At 47.4% G+C, this 18,940-nt stretch overlaps 1 protein-coding gene across 10 annotated transcripts in view; it reads left to right on the top strand.

Moving 5' to 3' along the window:
• The window catches only part of NFIB (nuclear factor I B), a 277,138-nt gene that overhangs the window by 80,480 nt on the left and 177,718 nt on the right, over window positions 1-18,940 (top strand). For 6 of the 10 annotated variants that reach the window (XM_074166088.1, XM_074166085.1, XM_074166086.1 and 3 more), the window contains exon 1: window positions 18,428-18,768. The exons of 3 other annotated variants lie outside the window; for them this stretch is intronic. In XM_074166088.1, the coding sequence (XP_074022189.1) occupies window positions 18,739-18,768 (30 nt within the window). In that variant the 5' untranslated portion in view covers window positions 18,428-18,738. Of the gene's footprint in view, window positions 1-18,427; window positions 18,769-18,940 lie in introns of those variants that run through there. One more of the 10 variants, XM_074166089.1, reaches the window with a different exon arrangement.

Below are 18,940 nucleotides of genomic sequence, written 5' to 3'. Positions count from 1 at the left end.
ACTGCTGGTGGAGGGTGGGTTTCTTTGGTTCGTTTTGGGGTTATGTGTTTTTTGTTTTGTTTTGTTTTGTTTTCTTTCTTTTTTTCTTTGGTTTTTTTTTGTTTTTTGTTTTTTGTTTTTTTAAGCTGGTGAAACTTAAGAGGCTGAACATTTACTTATTCTCTCTGTGGCTTGTGTGTCCATCGGCGAGGGAGAGAAAAGCAAGCAGCTGGCTCTTTAAAGGAAGGGTAGAGGCGCCTCTACCTGTTCTGTGTCATTGTCCGTCGGGGCACCCGTAAGCGGGGCTGTGGTCCGCCGTAAAAGCAACACAGGGATGTCAGAGAGGAAATGGCCAACACGTGTCTCCTGTATCCTAAGTATATATTAATGTTGACTGCTTTTTTCTTCATCCTACGTAAGTAATTGGTATCAGGCTGAAAGTATTGCTCTTTCTCAGGACCGAGCAATACCCAGTTGTACTGTGCCCAGAATAACAACAACAACAACAACAAAAGAGTCAAGGAAATGTGCATACACTGGATGAAACAGGGAGAAACCGACCCATTTTTGGAGGCCATCTATTTGGGAGATGGGGGCTGTAGGGAGGAAGCGAATCTGGAGGTAGGAAACGAAGCGGAGAGAGTGACTTCCAGCGAGCGGGCAGCCTTTAAAAGCGCAAGGAGGGACAAGCCAAACTGCTGTGCAGCGAGGGTGCCAAGTGGAAGCAGGGAGAGGCCGCAAAACAGTGCGGAAAGATGCTGCCGGGAGCGGCCGCCCGCCGTCAGCGCCTCCCGCCGCCCCCGGGACGGGCTGCCCAGCCCCGCCGCGGCCGGGGGGGAAGGAGAGGCCCTCATCCCCCGGGAGGGAGAAATAATCGGCGGCGGCTGCAAGGCAGAAATAAAGTGGGCTGAGGGAATAAGGGGCTGAGAGGCAGGAGGAGGCAGGAGTTAATCAGAAGGAACAAATAGGCTGCAGCTCAGCCCTGAAGCTTTGCCGGAGTTACTGCTTGCTTGACACGCCAAGCACTAGGCAGACGGAGATACCCTGCACTGGAGAGCTCTGCAGGATTCAGAGGAGCTGTAGTTGGGACCCTCCTACATCCCAGACAGTTGCAGCAGGCAGCTTTACCGTGCACTGCTACAAAATGGGGCACTGGAGGCTCCTGCTCGTCGCCCTGCCCCATGCTACTGTCACCTAAGGAGGAAGGGTTGACTCGGTTTGCCAGCCTTCGAGGTTCTTGTTTATTTAGGAGATTATTTTGGGATTGGGGAAAGGAAGAGGAGGTGGGAGAAACCATATATCTGCTTTATCGTGAAAAATTCACAGGTGGTCGAAGTCTTACGACATAACAGTACCGTGCAGTTTTCGTGGCAGTGGGGCTGTGGAGCCACCCCTAATGATGCCTCCCTGGGCTAGCTCTCACCACACTTGGCCTTCCACACATGTAACACTTGGAGCAGAGGCTTCCCCCCGTCGCCCCCCGCACACGTGCTGCCACCAGGCCACCACAGTTTTATTGACAACAGATTTCTAGTAACTGCAGAATTATTTTCAGGGGGATGGATCACATCGCCAGCCGTCGCAGCCCATCAGTGTGGGCACAGGGGCAGCGAGGTGCACCCTCATCCTGCCCACTCAGCTGGCGTCCCCCTTCGCTGGGAGGTGGCTGCCAGCTCTCCAGGAGCAGCCTGCAGCCAGGGCTTGGTCGATTTAAAGCCTCCTCTGCTGCTGCAGACTCCAGGCAGCCTATGCCAATCCCCTCAGCTTGGCAATATTATTTTTGGCCGTGGCTCCCTCCCACAGCATAGGAAATACAGTAAAATTAAAACAAACTGAAAAAAGAGAAAGAAACAAAGAAACAAGGAAGGAAGGAAGGAAGGAAGGAAGGAAGGAAGGAAGGAAGGATAAAGAAAGGAAGAAAGAAAGAAAGAGAGAAAGAAAGAAAGAGAGAGAGAAAGAGAGAAAGAGAAAAAGAAACAAAGAAGAAGAAAGAAAGAAAGAGAAAGAAAAAGAAGGAAAGAAGGAAAGAAGGAAAGAAGGAAAGAAAGAAAGAAAGAAAGAAAGAAAGAAAGAAAGAAAGAAAGAAAGAAAGAAGGAAAGAAAGAAAGAAAAGAAAAAGAAAAGAAAAGAAATGCCGAGTAAGCATTGCTGACAGGGGAAGGAGAGGAGCCTACAGGTGCCACGTGCTTGCCCTGCCATGCCATTCTGTGGTTGCCACCTCTCCAGCCGTGGCACCTCCACCTGACTGCTGTGGGGTGGCAAGTGTGGGGTAAGAGAAGGTGGCATGGCAGTGCAGCCCAACACCGGCTGCCATGGGGCCTTCTCCACTGTGTATTTGCTGGCCCTCCCCCCTCCCTGGGCTAGGAGAGGGTGGCCACCCTTCTGTTCCATGCCATGGGAACTGCAACTTGCCCGAAGGCCTGGGGTGACTGCTGGGGATGGGTTTGGGACCACTGCGGTCTGGACTGCGATTTAGGTAGGATAGACCTCTCTGTACAGACACCACTGGCCTTGGGATGATGCTGGGTCCAGCTGGAGTGACCTTGCTTTAGTCTTCACTCTGCCTTCAGGGAGAGGTGTTAGGACGCGCTGCAGCTTTGCTGGTGCAGGTGGAAATTGAATTCTGATGTTGTTCATTCCACTACTACGGCTTGGCCTTAGGAACAGAGTAGTAATGAAAAAAGACATTTAAACAAATCCTATTCCTGAATTGAGGCCACGAGAGTCGTAAGCACAATGCATACCAGAAACAAAGAAGCCCATGCTTTCCCGGAAAACTTTATCTGTCAAAACTTCACAGAAAACATGAGAGGATGTGGTTTAGGGAGGGAAAGTAAATCCATTAGGGAAAAAAAGAAACCCCTTTCACTGGTGCAGAAGAAAACACCACATAACTTTGTAATGTGAAAGCACTGTCTGACTATGTTTTTTTTCCTAATCCACCAACCTACATTTCCACCTCTATGCAGAGAACATGAATATATGCATTTGTGTAAAATACATTCTTTAGTGAAAAATGGGTAGTATTCCTACTTACAGGTTGTAAGTTAATTTTGCCACCTTCTTTGGAGACACTCATGTATTACTTTCCTTCACACACTGCGAAGTCTGATAGAGCTTTCCCTGTGCCCTTTACACACCTTCCTGCTGCTTCAGCTCCCCCTGCTTCCAACATCTTTTCCTTTCTTTGGCTCACTAAGAAGCAGAAGGAAGACAGGAAGGGCTAAGGATAGAAATGATGGGGGTGGGGGCTGGGAGGATAACGAAAGAGGTGGAACTTGCTTTTCTTCAGTTTTGCCTTAACAATCAGTATCACTCTTGTGATAAAGCTTGCCTTTGCTAACCCTAGTCAGACAGAGCTGCTCTTGGCCCAGACTGACCTCCTGCTGCTGGCAGTCACATTGTCCTCTGACTTTCTCTACTTCCTCTACTCAAGAGTTGAGTGCTGTCCTGCCCTGTCACTTGCTTGCATTCATGCATATTGTACTTCAAAATATATTACTTCATTAATCAGTTCAGCTGGTTAACAGAAAGATTAATAGTCTTACCTTATTAAGTCGAGTGCATGTGTCTCTATACTCAGAATATTCAAAGAACTACAGGGTATGATTAAGCTACAGAGAAGTTCCATTATAACCTTGTTTTCCATATGTTCAAAGCGTTCTGAAAATGTCGCCTTGGAACTCAAATTTCCTGTGTCTAGTAAAAACTATTAACGTGCCAGGAAGCCTTCCTCTGAACACAAAACCCAGCCTCTCAGAAAATTCACTGTATGTTTAAAGTACAAAGCAGGACTTAAATTTTAGCTTAAATACTTCCAAATAAAATTTTTTGCTCTGAACTTACATGTTCTTGAGAGCCAGGATTGCTTGTCCAGCTGCTGGTACAGGCAGGATACGGGTTTTATTTTAAAATGGGCTCTGAGAGGCTCACTGTACGGAGTGGCTGCTGCCGAAGTCCAAAAACCTTGCACCAGGTTTGGTAGCTCCTCAGTGACATACTGCAGTTCCCTGGGCCCATACTGTTCCTGTCTTCTTCCTCCTTGTGGCTTACCTCTATGCAACACAAATTACCTGTGGTCACTTGTGGTTAATACACATGTAACTCTCCCGTCATGCGGTTCATTCTGTTTTTACATGCTTCTCTCACCTTGGACATGCTGCTGAGGATAACCAGCTCTTGACAACACCAGGCTCCTCAAGGGGTTTGGTTCCCCCTGATGCGATCATGGTTTACAGTTTAATTTTGGTAGGTGCATGGAAAATCAACACTGACAGTAAGGCACATTCAGAGATGGAGATGAGAAAGCCTGCTGTGATTTCTGGGTGTGCTATTATAAATCTAGTGAAGAACTGCAATTGCAGCAAAATATAGCAAGGACACACCTTGCTGTGCACCTGTACAGCTGTGACTATGGTGAACTTCAGAGTCCCTAGGACTGCCTCAAATATCTACTTTTGACCTAAAGATTTTATTTTATTTTTTTGAAAGAAAACTGTGACTTTCGGTTTAGCCACTACGGCTTCTTGTTTCTCCAGACAGTGCTCCCTGTAACTTTTACACCAGCACAGCAGTGTAGAGTGATAGTCCTAAAACATTGTCTCCAAGTCCAGACTGTAGATAGCAAATATTTGCATATAGTAAAAATCTTCACCCAAGGCTGTGGAATTCAGCTTCCTTGAGGTTGTCCATTCTCAATCTCACGTCCTGGGGGAGAAGGAGAGAATAAATTTGACCGTCTCTGCAAACCTTCCCCTTAGTCTCCTGTCAGTGGCTGCTTAAATTCTCCCCCTCCCTTACTCAGGATGCTAGTATTTGCCTTTAGCATTTAAAGTTTAAAATATCAACACTCAGTAGGCTTCTTGGCCAGAACAAACCTCCCGATGCTCACCAGCCCTCTCTCTACCATGGTATGTATGCTCTTCACTCAGCAGCTCATGCAGTGACAGGTGGAATTTTTTACCCCTGAGAAAGTTACTTGTCTTCTTACCAGTAATCTCTCCTTGCTAACATCCTGGAATGACCCCTCAGTCCATTTTCCCTGACTTCTCTTTCTAGTCAGTTAAGAAACTAATCTGAAATCCCTCTCATAATGCACCCATGAGCTAGGAATGTGGTTGCAAGCAGATGACGTATGGGCCAAAATGCAGGAGTAAAGGAAGAGGTCTGTGGTGTTGCAGGAGCAATATCAAGGAGCAATTCTTTTGTTTCTTTAAATAGAGGACAAGTTATATGCTCTTCTGTTTTTGTGAAGGAACTTTCCTCCTCTCACACTGGGTCAATAAGCAAAGCAGAATCAACAGAGTACAATAAAAGGGATCATAGATGCATGAAGTACACATCAACTCTGGACTGAAGTTGGATGAACATTTAAGACAGTGAAGTGAGGAAGAGCAACAACTACAAAAAAGAGCAAGTTATGGTAAAGGAGGAAGGTAAAGTGACCTCCCTTTAGAAAAGCTGAGATACAGCACTCTGACCGGGGCTGGAAGAGAATACAGCAAGGCAGAAGAGAGAAAGGAGCTAAGAGGCTGGTCTCTAGGATAGGTTCCAAGGCAAGGGTTCTCACTCCTGGAGTATAACTATCTCCAGTCTTTTACTGATACCCTCTCCTGCGTGCCGCCTCCTTGTGCAGACAGTGCAGTCTCCAGAGAGTACAAAATTTTCAGTTATTCCAGGACTGGAGTAGGTACTGCTTCCCATTCACTCTGTTCCCACACAGCACATTGGTGTGTGGTCAAAGGGAAATAGTACTCTTCAGAAATCCTTCTCAACCACCAGTGTGACTGCACTACCAGCATCTTTAAAAATTGTTATTATAAGCTGTTGGAGTGCCTGTAACAGCTCTAAAAATGCTTAAATAATGCATTAGTTGTAATACTTTCATTTTATTTTAATATTTTTAAAATTGTTTAATACATTGACTAGACAATCTTCACAGGTGTGCCCTGGCATGTGAACGTTCAGGAGAGAAGTCAGGAAAGCTCTAACATATTCAGTTTCCCAATCGTCAAAAAGGCAATGGAAAACATATCTATGGTTGCTGGAGGAGTGTGCCACACCCCATTTTATTTCCATAGCACGACATTTTCTCTTGAACATTACAAGCAACACAAGGGTGAGCACAGATAGTGCTTTCCTTAAGTTTTTTCCCTGCTTACTGGGTCCTGCCCCACTGATGATGAGTGCACTTTCTACCCACCTGTCTCGGGTCTACTGTGCCCTGAAAACTGATGGAGAGCCTTGGAGACATTTTAGAAGATACTGCAGAAGGCAGGATTAGAGATGATACCGGTCACACTTTTACCCAGAAGTGATTTGGTAAGGAGGGCTGTCTTTTACTTTAGCCTGCCGAGTTCACACTTTACCACTCTGCTCCAGCTGACATTCTTCTGCTGGCGGCAGCGATGCCAGCATGAAGAGGGCAAGAGGTGTTACTTACAATGACCCACACATCTTGCCAACATCCATGCTCTTGGGAAGGAATAAGATCCCTGCTGTTCATGCTGGTAAATGTCATCTCTGGAACAGCATCACGCTGGTCACCTTTCTACTCTGTGGGTGACAGAAGCCTGTCTTTCAGGCAACAGGTTTTCTCTGTGATGGGTAAAAAGCAGTATCCACAGTGTTAACACTGGCTGCAGAGCAGGTTGTGAAGCCCATTCTCTCAAACCTTGGCTATTATTTTAAGCACATTAGCAACGGGAACAAGATCATCAATCATGTCAAAAATTTTGCTACCGTAAGATCTTCAGCTGTCTTGCTGACACCATAATGACACAGACCTGTAGAAGTATCTGGACCAAAAAGCCACCAGGTGGCAAAATCATCCACTCTGGACAAAAACGTCTGCCCTGATGGGCGGATCCTGGAGATGGGAGGCAGGAAAAGCTTGTGGTTAAGCCTAGTGTATTTCTTTTTCATGCAGAAATGCTGACTGTCCCAAGACTACACACTGAAAGGATAGCTTTCTTTTGCACAAGCTGTCATGCTGGTGTGCCTACAGAGAGCCCGCAGTGGCTGTGGTGTGCAACAGGTGTCTGCCAGGCTGTCACATCAGCACCCATCAGCAGAAACAGGAACTCCCCCATTATTTCTTTTTTCCTGGAGATCCTTGTGTAAAAGAGAGACGCTCACAGGCAAATAACCTTTTGCTGCCTTCCCTAATCTCTCCTGCATTCTGCTACAAGAACACGAAAGTCACGTTCATGAGTGGTTGATCCAGGTCCAGGCTGATGTAACAGGAAAGGACAGAAAGGAAAGTGAGAAGCTGGGTTAGCAGGCTAAAAGCACTTTTTCACAGGAGCTTGGGAGGGACTGAGAAGGTCTTCCTCTGACCATTTTGAAATACGCTCTCATGCTGATGAGTGCTAAACGCCTTGGAAGACATGCTCAGAAATCCTAGCACCAAACCCATTTTAGGACCAAATCCTAGCTCTTCAGGTGCATGTTCACATATGGGTTTGGAAAGTTCTGCCAAGTCAATTCGGATGCTACAGGAGCCATCTCAGAAACAGTGGGGTGTGCAACGCTCAGTGGGAAGAGACCCCTTAATTGGAGCAGGACGGAGACTTGGATCTGGTAGATTGGTTTGCAAAAAATAGGAGACCAAAATAATTGTCTTCTGAGGGCCTGCCCTAGGTCCATTTCACAACATTCTGCAATTCCTAAACTTTTTTAAAAAAAAAAAAAGAAAAAAAAAAGAAAAAAAAACCTGCTACAAAAATACAGCTGCCACAAAGTCAGTTAATGTGCTGCTGGTCTGTTCACGTAGCTTGGCTGAAAATGCTGCAAGGCAAAAGTAACAACAAAGATGTGCACCCCTTCCCTTCCTGTTCACCTTAACGAGGTGTGAACTCAAAAGGTTCTGTATGCCATTTAAATGCTACCATTAAGACTCAGCCATTTATTTTTTCTATTAAAAACAATGATGTTACAGTTCCTCAGCAATCCTGTGGATCAAGAGAGGCAAGGGTCTAGGGGAAGAAATTATACTTTGCTATTAAGGACAGTTGAAGAACTCAAGGCAGTCTGTTGTATGGAACGTATAGGAAATTTTCTACCTTCTCAGTGCTTTACTCTGTAATCTCCCAATCTTCTTGTAATTTGTTCTGGTGATGATGCGGTTGTGTGGTGATGTTGTGATAGTGCTTCCAATGTATTTTAATAGAAGAACAGGATTAAACAAATGAAAGCACATTGTATGAGACTATAAATTAGGCAAAAATAGATGTTGTGCATCAGGATTCTGCAGCTGCTTTCCTGGATGAGGAAAAGGGCTATGATTGTGTATGCTGTATCTCCTCTCCTGTGTAGCTTTCCAGAGCGAAAAATCGGATCTGTTGTAATCGGTAACAACTTTGCTACTCCTGGCCGAAGCCCCAGGATTTTAGAAATAATTTATCTCCTTGAATTCTCCCTTACCTAATATGCCATAACAGGGCTGGGAAGGAATGGCACTTGTCACTGCCACGGCGAGCAGGAACTTCAGGCTTTGCTTGGCAGTGCAGGCAATTACTAGCACCGGCCTCTGTAAACTCTGACCAGCACTCCCCATCTCTTTGCCCAGCACATTTTACCCTAGACCGCAGAGTACTTGCCTGGGGGAAGCAGCAGAAGAAACCATTTTGCCGGTGCCAAGCTCAGAGTTATAATTCTGCCTAGTTGCTAGGAAGCTATGCAGGAGGCTTGGCGGGGCCGGGAGCCTATAAAGAGCAGCATGGCAAAAGTATGAACTTTCAGAAATAATGAGCAAGTGTTGTGCACATGTGCAAATCGTGGATTTTCTGTGGCGTGTTGCTCAGCTGAACCTGAATGGGTTGTTGCAGGAATAGCAAGAGGCACCTTTTTAGCTACAGTAGCGCTGCCCTGAAAAATGTGAAGCTCCTACTTGAAAGCTGTTGGGGCGAAAGCAGTATTTTACATGTGCAAAATGGTGTATTTAGCCAAAGCTCCTTGGCTTTCTTGGTTGTCCTGTTAAGCATGAGGATGGCTGTACACCTCATGCACACAGCTGAACTGTACTGAGACCCCGCATACTGTATTGTCACTTAATGCCATACTTGTTTACCCGGTTTGTTGTGTAACTGCACAGCTCATAGACTTTACCATTGAACCACCGATATGCCAGATCCTCTTTCACTAATCTTGTTTTCCTTGAAAATACAGAGATTTTAATTAAGCAAATTATATCATCTGCTTTGAAAGTAAGTCTTGAAAATTTTGATCTGTCTTACAAGTTCTGTTATAAGGATGTCAAATAATACTTTGATTGTTATTTGTTTTAGTGGAAATTCTGCAAGTGATGCTATCTCCCTTCAGGTTGCTATCTACTCATATCCAGATAGGTAATTGAATACTTAACAATTATCCATGGAGGAAAACTATTTACCATCTTTTCATGTTTCATCCATTATGAACATTAAAAAGTATCAAGTATACAGATACATGACCTCAGAAGACCAAAAGTTTCCAGAATCAACAGAACTTAAGGTCAGCCTGTTACAAAATATATGAGCCTTTGGTTATGTTTATGGAAAAGAAAGCCATAATCAAGGCATGCTAGTGCTATACAATTGAGGAATCAAAGGCTATGGAAATGATATATAACAATATTTTTGAACTTAACTGAAAGATATGTTCAAGAAAGTTGCCTATGATAAACAACCTTAGGCTTAAACTAAACTGAGTAACTATGGCTGCTCTGGGTAACACAATTTTTCTTTCTAAAAGACTACAATATCCATTGCTTTTCCTGATACCATTATTTCTCTCATTTGATATAATATAAAAAGTTCCTGATTGTTTGTTAAATCACTTGCAGAGTTAGGCTTAGTAACTACACAGGCTCAGCAAAAACAAACAAACCACAAAAAACAGAAAGCTGCGGAGAGTAATGGGCTGTCTACCAGAGCTTGAATCTTTGTCAGCAATCACAACAGCAGCACCAAAATTAAACCTAAGGAGCAACAAAAAGCCTAGAATTCTGTCATGAAATATTACCAAAGTAATAAACTTAAATATTGGTGACCAGTACAAATCGTTAATTGTCTGTGACTTTCTGACACAAAGCTTGAATTCTATGACAAAGGGAAAATATACTAAAGAAAATAAATTGAAAATCAACACCCTCAGATTCTCTCTGGCATGGAGAAAGGTCTGCTCTCCACTCGACTGGCTGTCATAAAGTTTACAAAATCTGTGCCACACATAGCATGAACAATTGTTTCCCCCGTTCACTGAACAGACAAATTCATAATTTAATTTTTTTAGGTTTGATTTCTTCATGAAAGAATCAGAAAAATAAAGACAAAAAACCTCCACAGTGGTAGTTCTTAAGTCTGAAAGCTTGTGTTTCTTGTTTCTTTCCTATTTCATGGCAATTTGTGCTTCAATTTAAGAGTAGAATGTATTTTTAGCAGCTTAGAATGTTTTTCTTGAATCAAACAAAAGAAAATTGACTTCCTGAGAGACCCCCATGTTTCCAGCACCGGTCTCCAAGCAATTATGAAGATTCTTTAGAGGCTGTACTCCGCACAGAGTTTTTTTAACAGGAAGGAATGCTATCTGACTGATTAAAACGCTTCACACACTTTTGCCTTATGCAGCCTTATGTATTTCACTGTTAAGCGCCTTAATTGGGTAGGAAGCTTTCGATGTGAAATCCTTCCTCTGCGAGCTGCCTTCGGGTTTGGGCTAGAGGACAATTCCTCCAGCGCGAAGTTAATCCTGCAGGGAGGGAGTAGGATGAAGGGATAGTTTATAAAAGGCGGCTCCAGCCATGAAATTACACCTTTTATAAAAATACGTGTGAAGAAATGTACCCGCCGAGCGCGGCCCGCGAGGGCTAAAATGAAGTACTTTGGTGTTTATTTAAATTTTCAAATTTAAAATTTAACCCTGAAGCGACGTAACTCTGCCGCTCTCCCGGCCAGCCTCCCTCGCCCCGCGGAGGGCTCGCTGCTCGGCAGGCCACGCTGTCACGGCCCCGAGCTCCCGCCAAGGGACCCGGGAGGGGGACGCGGTGTGACCGCACGCGGCAAGAAACCGACGGAGAGCGCGCGCCGGGCCCACCACCGCCTCCCTCCCTCCGGCACGGTTCAAGGGGGCAGCTCTTCGGTCGTCCCCCTCCCGCCGCCCCACCGGCAACCCCCCCCTCGAAGCCAGCTCCGGCTCCAGCTCCCGCCGCCCGGACCCCCGCCGGCGGCGGGAGCCGGAGCCCCGCCCCGCCCCTCTCCCGGCCCCGCCCCGGCCCCCGCCCCCGCCATTGGCTGTCGCGCCCCTGATATGCAAATGACGGCAGCGGCCCCACTGCGTGCGGCAGCCGCCAGGCGGAAGCGCCGAGTCGCGCTGCCGGGGCCGGGGCCGGGGCCGGGGCCGGGGCCGGGGCCGGGGCCGGGGCCGGGGCCGGGGCCGGGGCCGGGGCCGGGGCCTTCTCCCCCGCCCGCCCGCTCGGTCCGCGCTGCGCCCGGGGCGGGGGGCGACGGAGGAACGCCTGCAGCGACGCGTAGAGGCAGCCCAGCCATAGCATACGCATTTTTATATATATGTATACTTTAAAGTTAAAAACCAACAAAATTTTTCTTTTCTTGGACCACGTTCAAGACAGCCGCCGGGGAAACGTGCTCTCCAGGCTGAGAGCTCGAAAGAGGAAAACAGGCTGGGGAGAGAGGAGGAGGAGGAGGAGGAAGAGGAGGAGGAGGGGGGTTGCCCGCTGCCCGCCGGCTGTGGCTTCACCGCCTTTTCCCTCGCTCCGGCCAAGAATTTTCATCCCATTGGGTCGCAAGCAAAAAGCCGGCAACCAAAACAAAGCTAACAGCCAGCCTGAGCAAATAATAATATCCCTCCCTGCCCCCTCCCCCGCAAAAAAAAAAAACAAAAAACAAAAAAAAAAAAAAAAAACACCAAAAAAACCCACAACACAGAAAACCACCCCAAAACCGACAACAACAAACAAAAAAACCCAAACACCCCGTCCCAACACAAAAAGCAGAAGGCCACTTCTGGAAATAAAATAAAATAAAATAAAAAAAAAAACAACAACAAAAAGATGCCGACCCACCGAGTCCTTGAGGAAAGAATAGATTTGTTTGCTGGAAAAAGTGAAGCCAATGGCCCGGTGGTGTGTGTGTTACAGATTTCACGATCTCATTTATTTAATGCAATACACTGCAATGGTACATGGTGCTTAAAATGTTACTTTTTTATATATTTTATAACTTTCTTGACTCTTTGTTTTGTAATTCCTCCAGGCTGAGATTGCGTCTCTGTGGTTTCAAAGTGGATGTTATACCCTCTTCTTAAATGCTGATATCACTTCTGCTTTACAGGATGAGATATAAGTGGTGGATTGTTTATATTTTGCTTTTTTGGCAGCTTTTGTATATGGGTCACACTTTTATGCCAGGAATCAGTTGATGGGAGTTTGCGTCCAAAAGTGCTGAACTTGGCACATTTCCTGCTTCAACTTTTCCCCCTTCTTCTCTGGCAGGCAACTATCAGTTAAATGCTGGAAAGGATTAATGCAAATGCTACTTTATTTGTACCTTGCAGACAGTTATTTTCCACTCTTTATTGTTGTTGTAGAGATTGCTTCTTTACTCATGTTTTAATGTAATATTTTCTCTCTTGCTGTCTCGGTGGTTTTTGTAGTTAATGGACTGCTGTGTTAATGTATAATGTTGAGGAAATGGCATTGTTGTTGTGTATGGTCTGCTCGATAAATTGTCTGGAGGCTTGTGCTGGTCTCTTTCACGCTATATTGCAGGATGTAGTGTTCGGGTGGCATTTCTGGCTTGTTTTTTAAAGTTACTTTAGAGGGTTTCCTTTTGTTCCTTTTTTTTTTTTTTTGGCCTTTTTTCACTGCCATTTTGTTGTGGGACCTGTGTGTGTATTTTAATTCATTCCTTTCTCTTGTGTGCCTGTGTGTGTGTGTGTGTGTGTGTCTGTCTGCTTTCCCTCTTGTCCTCTCTTCGCCTGTGTGTCTGGGCCACATTTTAATGCACAATATCCCATCCATTAAGTTGTGGTTGAATGCGGAGTGTGTGAGGACTTGGCAGCTCTCAGGTTGAAGGGGGCGGGGAAGCCAGTTTCGACTCTGACACAAGATGCCGATGTGGCGTGATCTGAATTATTATTAGGGCTGCGAACATGGCCATCTTCTCCTCCTGCTGCTGGAAAGCGCTGCCATTGAACTTGAGACGGGACAGACAAGATCTCCAACTTTTTTTTTTTTTTTTCAGTACAGTAGCTGGCAGGGAAAAGGCGCCAAAGAACACAAGATTAACTCATAACGGCCTCTGAAGCGTTTCTGAGCTGCAATGCTTAGGATTTTAACTTTGAATCTCAAGAAAAAAGTAAAGCACTTTTATAATTCTAATTTGGGCAGACATTTAAATCCAGCTTCTAGACACTGCCCTCCTGCTCCCCCCCCCCCCCCCCCCCCCCCCCTTCTGAAAATCTGGCAAGTGATATAAACTGTTGGAAAAGATGGTACTGAAATTTTACTGTTGTTGTTATTGCTGTTAATGTCCAGGGCATTTAAGATCAGCAAATGTGAAATTTTAAAGAATTTACTGTATTGGGGTAAGAGGGTTTCATGCCTTTGTAAGGCTGAGAATGTGACCCACAGTGAGGACAAAAGCTGCACAGTTGTGTAACCCAAAACGTTGTGGTTTACAGCTTTACACTTGAGGTTTGATGTTTTCATTTGCTGGTCTGGGAGCTGTGGAAAGCTCAAGTATTACAGTCCTCATCAAACCATATGTGGACAGGGATCAAGCGCATGCACCCTTCATATGTATGTGTGTCTCTGTATAGAGTCCACAGTCAATACATTTGATTGTATATACACACACTTTCTATCTGATCATACATGTACACAGTTTATATACAGTATGTGTTTCTTCTGATCACCCAGAAATAAAACAAAAAAAATTGCTAGAAAATAGTATGATACATATATTTATAGGTGTGATACTACACTGACTTAGAAGTTTTAGTGATTGTTGTTTGCATTTTAAGTCATACATACCTTACAATTCAGCTGCATATTAAATGTATTGAGACCCCATAAACCAATGTATTATCCGTTTGCTTATTTAACTAGTTATGTTTGCTCCCTAAATGTTTTCTACCCAACTTTCTGTGCGTATACATACATACATACATTCATATATATATATGCACACACAATACTCATGTGCGTAAGAAAACTGACCAAGGCTCTGATTATACTGAAGACGTGAAACTTTACTTTGTAGTTTAATATGATGGTATGAGAAGTCTTGCAAGGCATGAAGACTAGTCACACAGATAGAACTGCTGCTAGATAACACCATGAAAACATAACATGGTTTAGATGTTACGTTGTAGTTGACATAAACTATACTATATTTGTGCTGCTGAGTATATACCTAAGTCCAACATCAGTGCCGCTTCGCAGCATCTGGTAAAGTTTGTAAATGGTGTCTGTGAGGGAGAGAGGGGAAAAAAACAGGCTTTTAGGACAAGTCTGGCATACCAGGAAAACTGCTCTGGGGAGCTGTGGCGGGTGGTGGGGAGTGAGCCTATCTGCCCACGGTGTCAAAAAGCCTTTCAGTTTCTTTCCTGACATGAGCTGTCTCAGATCCTGCGGTGTGGGCAGTGGATGTCCCTCCATCCTGGCCACCCTGGCCAGAAGTGGGTGGGAGGCATGGATGGGGGGGCCATGGGGGCAGGCTCTCAGGGAGGGTGATTCACACACAGCTTCAGGATTTGCCACTTACTGGTGTGCAAGGAGCATTTTCTTCCCGAATGTGCATTTCTGTTGTTGCGTGAAGTTTTCTAGCACCTGTGTGCGTGTGCCCAACTGCGCGTGTGTTCTCAGTGCTCCTACTGCACCCTGCCTGAGGGCAGGATCCCTCCTGGCCCTGTGGAGTCAAGAGCAGCTCCCTGTGTTTCTCACCAGAAAGGTCAGATGGTGACTTCTGTTTTCTTAATTGCCTGCATTGAAATGATAGCTGAACTTCCAGATGCAGTGTGGAGGTTGGCATAGCTCTGGCAGCGAGGACAAAAAGCAACTGTCCCCCAGCCTGGAGCATGAAGGGTCGAGAATTTGCAGCAGTAGCAGGGTTTTTTTTTGGGGGGGGGCGGGGGGGGAGAGAGAGAGAAGGGGTTTTAGGGGGATGGGGTGATAACGCAAGTCAGGACTTGAAAGCAATTGAACCGCTTTCCCACAAGGTCTCCCTGCATGCCAGGGCACAGTCACTGTGGCTGCTGTCGTTGCTGCATTAATACCATGTTTCTCCAGGCTAACCCAGTTTCCACATGCCTATTTATGTACCTCTGCAAGGATGTGATAGAAAGTTGCCCATTTTCACTATTTTAATGGAGTTCTTTCTCTGTTCTGGAAAGAATCTTTAGCTTGCTTTCCTATGAAAGGAGACAGGGGGAAGTTGTGATGGGGGGTGGTGGTGTAGGCATGTGCACCTATGTGTGTGCACCTGTAGGTTTCTCCCAGGACAAAGCTTCCTTCCTGTATGGGTTCCCACTGGGATTAACCAGGAGTAACAGAGCCGAACGTGCCTGCTGGGTGCCCAGTTCAGCCTGCTTTCACTGATGCCCTGGGAGCCTGTGGGCCAAACTGGAGGCAAACCCACGGCAACCTGCACCATGCCAACCTTGGCTCCTAGCTCATGCAGAAGACGAGATGCTGCTTGACCCCTGCTGCCCAGACAGCTCCATTTCCCTCAGGATGCCTTCACATGAGGAACCTGGCCAGTGAACTGTCCCTGGGGGATGGTCTGGCTTGGCTGGGATCCCCAACAGCGCTATTCTGGGGTGTACTGGCACATGCTGCAGGGTTGGCTGGGCTCAGCACCCCTTTGTCCACTCAGGGTAGGGATGCAAACCCACCCTTAGCCAGTTCCTGTGGGGGATGCAAATCCAGTCTCACCCTGACTCCACACCACGTTGCAGCAGCAAGGGCTGCAGAAAGTGCCCAGTTTGGTGCCTGCCCTTAACCGTGCTTTTCTATTTGCTTTTTCCTGCTTGCCTCTCCTTGCTCCCAGAACTTTGCCGGACGGTTCTCACTTTAAGTGCACAGGTCTCTAGCGCAAAGGGATCCCTTTGCCAGGACCTGGGAGGGAGCGGGGCCTTTTGCAAGCCCTGCGTGGGAGACTGGAGGTGTCTCACATCTATGCAGCTCACAGGGGCAGCCGTGCTGATGAGGTGTTGGGGGCTTGCCCTGATCCTCGCAGAGGGGTGCAAGGGAGAAGGGCGATGAAGGGGGGTTATTACGGTTTTAAATCAGGCCCGCAATAATGGCTTGTTGTGTAAGAGTTCAAGCGCTCAAAGAGGTGTGTTCAAGGACGTCGGTGCATTTGTGCCAAGGGGAATGTCTTTTATGGTAAATTAACTCCAGTTAAATTGAATATTTATTCAAAGGGAAACTCCAGTATTTAAAGCTGGCGTTATCAGCCTTTTGCAGTGTCTGGGTAAAGGAAAAGATGATAGGATTTGGGGGGTATTCTACACCAGATATGAAAATAAATTTTGCTCATTGTGGTTAACCCCGTGTTTGCTTCATCCCTTCTTGCCTAAGCGTATGCTCTGAACTTGTCACTTAGCAGTGTGGTTTGTAGAAGTGAAAACCCGTGGTCGTTGCTCGAACCCTGCAAATCTGAGGGAACTGGGAGAGCGCAGTCAGTAAGTGGGCTGCGGGCATGCAGCAGGGATTCTGCAAGGGTTAACGCGCTGGGCTCTTGCTGTTTCCTTTGACATTACCTGTCTTGTACGGTCTCCCTCCTTCCCCCGCCCATCCCCCTGCTTCTTTTGGTTTGTAAATTTATGGGAATTGCAGCTGGTAGACTTGGCAAGCTCCCCTCATTAAGAGCCCTCTTTGAAAATGGGCTGTGTTTGAGCATTTCCCTAATGAGGACAGGACGGGGTTAAAAAGTGACCATTTCATGGTTGACTTGAACCTGCCTACTTTCCTTGATGTGTCGTTGTGAAATGCCTGACGTGAATAAACTCTCACTTTGGGCAAGGAGGAAGTCAGCGGTCCCCCCGGGACGCCGCCGGGGGCTGCGCACGGGCACCGGGAGGCAGCGCCGGTGCCTCTCGGCCACTCCTTCCCCCAGACGGTACCGGCAGTGTTGAGTGTGGGGGGGTCGCACACACCGAGCACCCCGCACCGCCCCCCCAAGCTGTGCACTGCATCGCAGCACTCCTCACAGGAGCAGAAATAAGTTTCGTTCACTATTTCCACCCCCCCCCCCGCCCCCGCCCCTTTTCCCCACCTCCCCCGGTAAAAGCTGCCCTGGGAGAAGGAAACCAGACCCCGCGCCCTGTTGCCGCCTGGGAGCCGGGACCCCCCAGCCGCCCCCCGGCAGCAGCCTGCGAGCGTGGGGACAGCAGTTACCGGCGGTGCCGGGCAGCGCCGCCTCCCCCCCACCTCCATCTTTGGCTTGGGGGGGGGGGGGGGGGGAAGGGGGCAGCGGAGGGGGGAGCGGGGGATGTCTGAGCCCCGCCGCCGCTGACAAAATCGTACCCTCGAACAGAGAAGGAAAAGAAACCTCCTGCAGATGGCAGTCCCCTCCCCTGCCGCCCCTCCACCTCCCCCCGCAACTTTCTCCCACCAGAAGAGAGGGAAAATGAGGGATGTTTGCAAAACGTGCTAGTTCCTTCTGCGGCGTTCGGTGGTGATTAATAACGAGGGAGGGCAGGGAAGGGGGAGCTGGCGGAGAAGGAATGTGTTTGCAGGAGGAGGAGGAGTGTAAGCAGTGATTGTGTAATTAAATAATTAAAAAAAATATACTTAAGTCTTATTTGGGGAGAGAGCTGGAACGGGGTCCAGAGGGTGTAACCAGTGAATTTTTCAACTTCCAAGTTTTACAGAGTGTGTGTGTGAAGGGGGTCGGGGGGAGAAGTTGCGGGGGGGGTAGAGGGGGAGGGAGGACAGGACAACGGGACACGCACGCGGGGAACGGAGGCGGCGGCCGCGAATCGGGCGGCAGCGCCCGGGCGCGATTTTGCCGTCTGAACCTTCCAGGGATCATTTTTCTTACCCTGGGCGCTGGGGAGGCAGCCCCTGGCCACCGTCGCCCGCCGAGCGCGGAGGCAGCGGGCAGAAGCCGCCGGCGGGGCCCGCGGGCCGCGCGCGCGCTGCCTGCCCGCCCCGCCGCGCGCGCTCCCGCCCCGCCGCGCGCGCTGCCCGCCCCGCATGGTCGCTTGCCCGGCGAAGTTTGGCCTGCCATCACTCCTCCGGGATTTTCCTGCTCCGGTCCGGGCTGTAACCTTGAACTTTGGGGAGCGCGGTGACAGTGCCGTAGCAGCCCACCGCCACCAACAACTTCTTTAAAAAAAAAAAAAAAAAAAAGGGATTAAAAAAAAAGCCAAACAAAAAAAAAAATAATCCTCCCGCCCACCCCCCCCCCCCCTCCACCCCCCCCCAGCCCGAGTCCTTCCCCCCTCATCTGCAAAACAACCACCAGCAGCAGCAGCAAAAGCGAGACTCCTGCGCCGCCGACTACAAGAGGGTTAAAAGTGTAGATTGGATTTCACCCCGGGAAATCTAGCACACGGAGTGAACTTGAATCTTTGGCTATTTAAGGAGGACTGGGGTTTGTTGTGAAGTTGTGGTGATCCAGGGCAGAGCCCCGTCCTGATTGATTTCATCTTCCTTGAGTCTCAGATGACTGTAAAATGAATAGATGAAATTATTCCTTTTTGAAGCTTTTCTTAGGGGCTCTCCGGGCAGCGTGTTCTCAAAGCGAAGTCATGATGTATTCTCCAATCTGTCTCACTCAGGTATAGACGCATTTTATTTAATTTATCTGTTTATTTATTTATTTATTTTCACGTGTTTCATTTTTTAAATTATTTTTAAATGTGTGCGAGTTGTTAATGAGTCATTACTAGTAGTTGTAACGGGTTAAAGCACAGTTGTAACTGCTTGTCAGGTCCAAACTCCTCTCGCAGG

The sequence above is a fragment of the Numenius arquata genome, chromosome Z (assembly GCF_964106895.1).
Source record: "Numenius arquata chromosome Z, bNumArq3.hap1.1, whole genome shotgun sequence".
Classification (NCBI taxonomy): Eukaryota; Metazoa; Chordata; class Aves; order Charadriiformes; family Scolopacidae; genus Numenius; species Numenius arquata.
This window is presented reverse-complemented; position numbering and strand designations above follow the sequence as displayed.